Source organism: Pelmatolapia mariae, linkage group LG6, assembly GCF_036321145.2.
Source record: "Pelmatolapia mariae isolate MD_Pm_ZW linkage group LG6, Pm_UMD_F_2, whole genome shotgun sequence".
Lineage (NCBI taxonomy): Eukaryota > Metazoa > Chordata > Actinopteri > Cichliformes > Cichlidae > Pelmatolapia > Pelmatolapia mariae.
The window spans coordinates 11,934,094-11,942,846 of record NC_086232.1 but is presented as its reverse complement, the minus strand read 5'-3'; the positions used below and the strand labels follow the sequence as shown (position 1 = coordinate 11,942,846).

Below are 8,753 nucleotides of genomic sequence, written 5' to 3'. Positions count from 1 at the left end.
TCTTTACCATTTGTTAGCTTTGACCTGCATGCATTTAAGGCCTTTCTCTCCAGGTTTACTTTGCTTTGCTTTATTTTGCTGTTCTGTGTTTTGTGATGTTTGGTTTTGCTGGTCACATGACTCTTTTCAGTAAACTCTGTTTCAAGGCTTCTGCTCTGTTCCAGCGGATCTAAAAAGTTGGATATGCAAGTGATTGGTTGGATAAAATTCATCATATTGGTCTGGGTCATCCAACAGGATGGACAGACTGCTGTGTCTTGATGGTGGCGGTATTAAAGGCCTGGTGCTGATCCAGATGCTGATCGCTCTGGAGAAAGAGGCGGGCAGACCCACCAGAGAGCTCTTCGACTGGGTAGCTGGCACGAGCACGGGAGGCATCCTGGCTCTGGCTATAATCCACGGTGTGTTTGTGTTCTCTTTTCCAGTGCTCAGGGTTTTCATCACATAGCATCAGAACAACAATGACACTTCTATGTGTAGGTAAATCCATGGAGTACCTGCGCTGCCTGTACTTTAGGATGAAGGAGCAGGTGTTCAAAGGATCAAGACCCTATGAATCAGCACCGCTAGAGGACTTCCTCAAAACAGAGTTTGGAGAAAACACCAAGATGACTGACATAAAGTTCCCCAGGTAGATGTCTGCATGTGATAATAGGCAGAAAAATGCAAAAAAAAAAAAAAGAAGAAGCTAAAATTCAAAAGAATTGCAAACCTCTGCCCAATCTTCTTGTCATCTGGGCAGGATTTACGTTTAAGCAAAGAGTAATGTATTTTCTACATAAACATTGTGTACAAGTAGTTAATAGTTAATAGGTATTGATTATGTAAATAACTGAAATAACTTGAGCTTTTTATATAATATTATAATGCAGTTTATTTCTAACCAACTAGCAGCTCATTCTTCATCGTGTGAAACAAAGTGAAATAAAGGCAGATGTGATACGTAAACTTGAGGTCAGAGGTCAAATGTGACATGATGTTTAAATGCTGACTATAATGTGATATTTAAAATCCCCATATACCATTCCCTGTATAACTATATGTTGTCAATACTAACAATGGCAGAAAGAAACAGTTTTAAATAGCTCTAAATAGCATTATTGTCATTTTAACCTTCAGTTTTACCTTGAAGGAGAGGTTAGAGATCAAATGTGACATTATATTTTAAATCTTTATGATACTTTCTATATGTTCACAGTTTCAGTTTTCACAGTTTTAAGGCTTTTTGTTCATTTTCAATCAATAAATCATTAGGTTGGCCTTGAACACCTTAGCGGATATAAGCCAAATGGATTATTAACATAAACTCACTCTACACTCCTACAAAGTTTTATTATAATTCATTCATAACTTTTCGACGTGTCACGCTTACAGAGAGAATGACAAAATGTTGTGTTCTAAATGTTATTCAGCCACCTGCCACAAGATGGCGCTGCAGCTTTTACATTGCTATAGAAAAGCACCAGAAATTTGTTAATACAGCCTTGATCTTCTTTTAAGTCTGTCATTGTTGTTTTGAAATGAAAGATCGTGGATAAAGGTGCCAGAAGTCACTTTTCTCTCAAGAGTAGCTGCACGTTTCCTTGGCATAGGGTGAGGAGTGCAGTCATTTCAGAGGGGCTCAGAGCAGAGTAGCTGCTTCTCCTCCACATCGAAAGGAGCCAGTTGAAGTAGTCGCCTCCTGGGTAAGGTGTTCTGGTCCAGCATGGATGATCGAGAGGAGGCTCAGGTGTAGACCCAGGACACCATGGAGAGATTAGCTCTCTCGGCCGGCCTGTGAACATCTCGGTTCCCTGGATAAGCTGGAGGAGGTGGCTGTGGAGAGGAGGTCTGGGGTTTTCTGCTTTGGCTTCTTTCCTCACAAACAGGTTGAATAAAGTGGATGGATCCATGATTTATTGTTTTGTTTTGTTTTTTAAATGTTTTTTTGATTTTATCTTTTAATGAGATGTCATGAAGTCATGAAATGTAGAACAGTATGCATTGTTGATTATTCACGGCACAATGCACCACACTTTCTAGTCATAATTCTTTTTGTTAATTTGTTGCATTTTAGTAATATGTGAAGATCTATTGTAGTAATTTTCATATCCTAGTTAACATCAGTTAATTTTTAGTGGGGGGTTTTTGTGATTAGTGGTTTCAAATGACAGTTTTTGACAATTATCTAGTAAACGATCCTCAGATTTAACTTCAGACCTCAGTGTTTCTTAGTTTTATACTAATCGATTAGCCAAAGGTTTTTTCTTATTTAGTCAAGTAAGAATTTAGTCGCTCTAGTTTCTGCTGGTGCTAACAGTGTCATATAAAAGCTTTAAATATTCCACTCTTTTGCTGTGATTGGTCAGTTTTTGAAACTCTGAGCTGGTTTTACCCTGATGTGTTAAATTGAGCTACTTAATTTTTCACTTCCTGAGAATTAAAAAAAAGGTACTGACTTGCTTAGATATGTCTAGCATGGCTGTGTAAACACTAAAATAATACATCTGAAGCCAGATTGTTTTTAAAAATACTGTATTGCGAGTAATTTGGTTGAAATGCTGCTGTTCAAAATTTCAGGTGTTTAAGGAGAACAGGCAAACATGTTTTCCCTTCTTTCTTTCTTTACAGGGTAATGGTGACCAGTGTTCTGGCAGACAGACATCCAGGCGAGCTTCATATATTCAGGAACTATGACCCTCCATCCGTCTCCAGAGAGGCCCCATACACCACCACTGCCACATTCAAGCCTCTCACCATCCCACAAGGTACGTCAGATATCACCTGTGTTTGTCGGGCTACAGCACCAGCCCTCAAATGTCAGATGTATTAAATGGGATAGTGAAGTGGATGGATCCTTGTATTCATATCAGAACAACTTGTATGGCGAGCTGCTCGCTCCAGCGGCGCTGCTACCACCTACTTCCGACCAATGGGGCGCTTTCTGGATGGAGGGCTGCTGGCCAATAACCCAACACTAGATGCCATGACAGAAGTCCATCAGTACAATAAGGCCTTAAAAGCAGAGGTAGGCAACCGGAGCTCTATTCACTTTCCTTCCTTTATGCACTTAATGCACGTTAAGCCACATGGATTTGTTCATGACTTCTTCTCTGCACGTGTCTCTCTTAGGGCCGTGAGAAGGAATAAAGAAGCTGGGTATAGTGGTCTCTCTTGGAACAGGTGAGCCAAGTAATTGTGTGTCAAATTGTTTAATTATGTGAGTCATATCTCTTCTTCTGTGTCTTTAATTTACATTAAATGCAAAGTAAACTGATATATACACACACTGGCCACTTTATTAGGTACATATCGCTAGTACTGGGTCGGGCTCTGTTTTGCTTTTAGACCTGCCCTAATTCTGTGTGGCACAAATTCAACAAGGTGCTGAAATGATTCCTCAGAGATTTGGGTCCATATTGATGTGACATCACAGAGTTGCTGCAGATTGGTTGGATGCACATAAATGATGTCATGTTCAAGGAACCAGACATGGCACATTATCCTGCTGGACACAGCCTTCAAAAGATTGGTACAGTGGGGTCATAAAGGACCACATAGACATACAATATAGACATGATTAGCAATAACAGTCATGTAACTGTGGTGTTTAAATGATGTCATGTAGCACTAAGGGGCCCAAAAGTGCCGGGAAAGTATCCTCTACACCATTACACCACCAGTAGCAGTGCAGACGTTTGTGTTTTTTATGCCAGATTCTGACCCAACACTCTAAATGTTGCAGCAGAAATTGAAACTCATCAGACCAGGTACTGTTTTTCTAATCTTCTGTTGCCAGTTTTTGGTGATATGTAGCCTCAGTGTGCTGTTCTTAACTGATCAGAATGGCATCTGGTGTGGTCTTCTGCTGCTTTAGCCCATGTGTTTGACATGTTTTATATTCAGAGATGCTCTTAATTACCTTAGTTGATACTCAGTTGACCATTCTCTTGTAAACCTTAGAGACGGTTGTGTGGGAAAATCCCAGCAGATCAACAGCTTCTGAAATAGTCAGAGCAGCCTGTCTGGCACCAACATCTGTGTCACTCAAATAAAGTTTGTTCCTCATTCTGATGCTCAGTTTGGTTTTCAGCAGTTCATCTCGATCATGTCTAAATGCACTGAATCGCTGCCATGTGATTGACTGATTTAGATATTTGTGTTAACATGCAGTTGAACAGGTGTACTTGATTAAGTGGCCAGTGGGTGTATATATCAGTTGTCTTGGCATTTAATCTATATTTAGACGCTATCTGACGACTCGACAGTTTGTGTAAATGATAACAAAAAAACCAAACAAACAGTAATTTGCATGTATTCATCCACACAGAGCAGTGTGGATGAATACAGAGCTACACAGGAATACATACCTATCACATTGTGAATAATTAGCTTGAGTTCAGTGTCTCTAATTGAAGTCCCCCTCCCCTTTATCATTTTGTACATGTGCTCCTGTGTGTCTCCAGGTAAACCACCTCAGGTGGTGGTGAGCTCTGTGGATGTGTTCCGACCCTCCAACCCACTGGAGCTGGCCAAGACCTTTGTAGGAGCAAAAGAGCTGGGCAAAATGCTGGTGGACTGTGTGAGTACATCATTTTTTCAGTTTCTGTCTGTGAGTGGTTAACTCTGGCCATTGCTGTAATGTGCCCTGATTATTTATTTTTTAATCTGTTATTTGTGTTTATTCCATTTGACATTTGTGCATGTATTGGTGAGCAACCAGTAAGAAATCGGGCTCACATAGGGACGGCCATCTTTGGTTACCGGTTGGGGCTGAGTGGACGAGACAGGACAAAGACATGCTGTGGAAGAGAGCCAGAGATTAATAATAACTATTGATTAAATGCAGAGAGGTGTATAAACACATAGTGAGTGAAAATGGTGACTGAAGAAGAGACACTCAATGCATCATGGGAATCCCCCAGCAGCCTACACCTATGGCAGCAAACTCAGGGTCACCTGTTCCAACCCTAACTATATGCCTTATTAAAAAGTTACATTTTAAGCCTAATCTTAAGACTAGAGATGGCGTCTGTCTCCCGTGTCCAAATTGGAAGCTGGTTCCACAGAAGAGGAGCCTGAAAGGCTCTGCCTCCTATTCTACTTTTAAACACTAGAAGCTACAAGTAAGCCTGCAGTCAGAGAGCGAAGTGCTCTAATAGGGTGAGACTGTTCTATGAGGTCATTAAGGTAAGATGGGGCCTGATTATTCAAGACGTTTGTGAGGAGCAGGATTTAAAATTAGATTCTGGCTTTAACAGGGAGTATGACTGCATCCACATAGATATGATTCACACGTGCATTACATGTGAACTGTCACAGTGATCAAATCTGCAGCATGTCAGTTATCTAGAAGTAGGATATTTATGACCAACCTATATATGACATGACTGCAGTTTTGTCACATTGTAAATTACTTTCATGGATGTAGTTATGACATTTTAATTCAGTTTGGTTTTAAGTTTTATTTATATAGCATCAAATCACCTCAAGGCACTTTTTATTATAAGGTAAATTACTTTACAGTAATAGAGAGAAAACCCCAACAATCAGATGACTCCCTATGAGCAAGCACTGGTGACAGTGGGAAGAAAAAACTCCCTTTTAACAGGAAGAAATCTCCAGGCTCTTGTCCCAGCAGGGTATCTGATCAACAGCAGGGTGTAGATGTTGCCCTGGATCTTGTCCACCCCATTTGGCTGACTCCTCAGAAGTCGCCTTACTCTCTGCAGGTGTTTGGTGGTTGCAGCTTGCCAAGCGGCCTCTTCATGGTTGCCAGTTGCCTGTGTGATTCCAAGGTACTAGTACTATAGCTGTCCTCGGTGTTTGAAATGGTACTTTCTGGTAATGCAATCAGACTACAATTCTCCGGTCTGAATGACATTCCAGTGTCATTGCTGGATCAGTGAATCGATGCCTTGTTTACTCCAATTTGTGGTAACTTACTATTTTTAATTTTGCTTGCAAATTGAACACAACTAAATCACATTATGTTTATCATCACTGAGCTTAACTTCTTCTAGTACAACAAACACTTAATCAATATAAAGACAGTATGTAAGTATAATTAAACATAATAATTAAATCACCTCTTGTAATGCTGTTAAAATCCGCCCAACTTTTATTTTTCAATGCAAAGTGTATCAGCCAACATGCTGAATGCTGTTCTGCTGAACAAAAAAAGTATATTGCCACCATTGTATCTGGTGATATTTAAGACTATTTTAAATATGATGAAATTAATGTTTTATATTTATTTGTTACACAATTTAAAACTTTAATAACCTTAAAATAAAACAAAGTCTCAGATTTAATTATTCTGAAACTAAGTTTAAGCTTCTCAGAATGTTGTATTGTAAGTTACATTACTTATATAATAAATAATGTTTCTATTGTTCTTCCACAAGTGCAGTCTCTAGCTCAGACAACACATCTGTTTTGCATTCAACAACAGAAGCTTGGTATGAAGGATGATTTGTAGTTGTAGTTATTTTTATTTAATTTAATAACTGTACAATACTCTGTATATAGTAACCATTGTCCTTAATGTAAATATTTAAGAAAAATTGTGTGTTTCTGTTCTGTGTCCTGTGTACTGATTGTTTGTATATGTGTCTTTTTGGCTGCTGTTACAACCAAATTTCCCCTTGTGGGACAATTAAAGGATTATTCTATTCTATTCTATTCTATGATTTGTTTGTCAGTCCAGGCATGATTTAGGTGATACAATTGCAATTGCCTAAAGAAAGTGTGGGAATTATATCATTTTTATATCATGTTTATTCTTCTATATCCTTTTTATTAAGCTTTGAGTAGTGGCATTTGATGAAAACATTTATTAAACATATAGTTTTAATCATGTTATTACACACATTGCAAATGTGCTCATGAAAGAGTTAAGTACTCAGTCTTGTGAAGGTCTTAAGCTTCGTTCAGGGTGACTGTCTGAATTGATATATTGAAGATGAATGGCTTAGAGTACGGAGGGGTAAATGCTTAACATGCTTACAAACACAGACATCACGTAGATTTATTTCTAGGGTAGAGGTGAAACATATTTTGCTTTGTGCTTGCATAGCAACAGTTGATGCAGGAGGTGTTAAAGATAAGCATGAAGTGAATAAGTCAACAGGAAACATCTGGAGGGTGAGACGGGGGAAACAAACAGCCATGTATGGTAAAATGTTGCTGAACATGGAAACTTGTCTAACTGTCATTAACTATAACTTATGCATGTTATACTCTTTGCTGACGCGAGAAGGGGCGTAAACCCTGACATATTAAAACTATTTTGAAGTATGCTTTTGAGCGGAGATCTGTGTTGACAATGTAGTGGTGTGTATTTTCCCACGCGTGTGTTTAATAAAATCATTGTTTTGACTCACTTGGACCAGTGGTCGTTTGTCTCACACTTCAATCATGAATCGGGACAAAAGTCTTTAATGTTGTCCTAACTTCTTTTAAGTACAGAAGCAGTGGATGTGTGTTGGAGATGCAATGACCTTCAACCTGCAGGTGACCGCACCATTTGTGACGGAGGGCTCGTCTCTCCTGGTTTTGTGCAAGGAAACAATCATATTCTTTAAAGCACAGTTATATTTGCTCTACTTAAAAAAAATGTCTGCTCTCACCTAACAGAAAAGATTGACAATCAAGCTACATAATTACCCTGTTACCAAAAATACTGTAAATGTGGTATAAACAATTATGCTGTCCATCTATCCACCCATCCATTTTCTTTCACTTATCGCCATCTGGGTTACAGGGCAGAGAACCCCTGACCTCCCTCTCCCCAGCCACCTCCTCCTGCTTCTCCAGGGGAACTACAGGTTGTCCTGGGTCTGCTCCAGAGCCTCCTCCTTGTGGGACATACCCGACCCACCTCAACTGGCTCCTTTTTAATGCGGGGGAGTAGCAGCTTTACCCTGAGCCTCTTTGAATGACTTCTCACATATCTGTAAGGGAGAGGCCAGCCACCCTTCAGGGGAAGTTTATTTCTGCTGCTTGTATCTGTGATCTCATTCTTTCAATCATTAAATCAAGCTTATGACCATAGGTGAAGACAGGGACATAGCTCAAGCAGTAAATTGAGATCTTTGCTTTTACACTCAGCTCTGTCTTCACTTCAAACTGGGAGTTTAAGATCTGAACCGGGGCCTCTGTCAGATGTCTCCAGCTCAGCTCCTCTCCTCACCTGAGTGTCCAGACCATACAGCCACAGATACCCAAACTGTTTATTGAGGTCAGTATCTCTCAACCCAAGACACTAACTCAGGCTCCCTCCCCAGTGTCCCGAGAGGTGACGTTTCATGTCCCACTCATCAGCCACTGATAGCTCTGACCACCGTGCAACAAACAATAATGTCATGAAAGCATATTTTAATAAAGGGTTATGCAAACATAGCTATTAACTTTTCATTCTGGATGCCTTCTCTCTGTGTAAAATGAATTTGTTATTTTATTTTAATTACATGGTGTGTATATACCTTTCAGATGATCAGAAGACAGGAAAACATCAGTAAAGAAACAATTTTGCCAAGCAAAAGTGCAAATCAAATGAAAAGTAAAACAGGTTAGTCTAAAGTAGAATTAAACTTCGGCAAGATTCATATAAATGTGTTACGTTCCCCTAAAACGGTCTAGGGGATGAGGAGAAGTGACAAAAAGTGTCTGGGTCAGAAAAAGGAGACAGGCAAAATGTTTAAATTAAAGAGTTTTATTACAGTTTCTATTAATAGCTCAACTAAAAGAGACGAACAAGCTGCTATTACCAT

The 8,753-nt window shown here is 39.5% G+C and overlaps 1 protein-coding gene across 1 annotated transcript; it reads left to right on the top strand.

The window, feature by feature from the left end:
- Window positions 1-238: 238 nt before the first annotated feature.
- LOC134628933 (85/88 kDa calcium-independent phospholipase A2-like) lies at window positions 239-7,894 on the top strand. Its single transcript, XM_063475775.1, has 7 exons — window positions 239-401; window positions 481-631; window positions 2,611-2,747; window positions 2,853-3,020; window positions 3,124-3,162; window positions 4,446-4,561; window positions 7,745-7,894. Exons 1-7 carry the CDS (start codon window positions 239-241, stop codon window positions 7,892-7,894), a joined length of 924 nt encoding a protein of 307 aa, XP_063331845.1.
- Window positions 7,895-8,753: the final 859 nt, after the last annotated feature.

Coding starts and splice junctions, on each gene's coding strand:
- LOC134628933 (XM_063475775.1), top strand. CDS start 239: ATGGACAGACTGCTGTGTCTTGATGGTGGCGGTATTAAAGGCCTGGTG. Junction 2,748..2,852: donor GCCTCTCACCATCCCACAAG/GTACGTCAGATA, acceptor TATTCATATCAG/AACAACTTGTATGGCGAGCT. Junction 4,562..7,744: donor GCAAAATGCTGGTGGACTGT/GTGAGTACATCA, acceptor TCTGGGTTACAG/GGCAGAGAACCCCTGACCTC.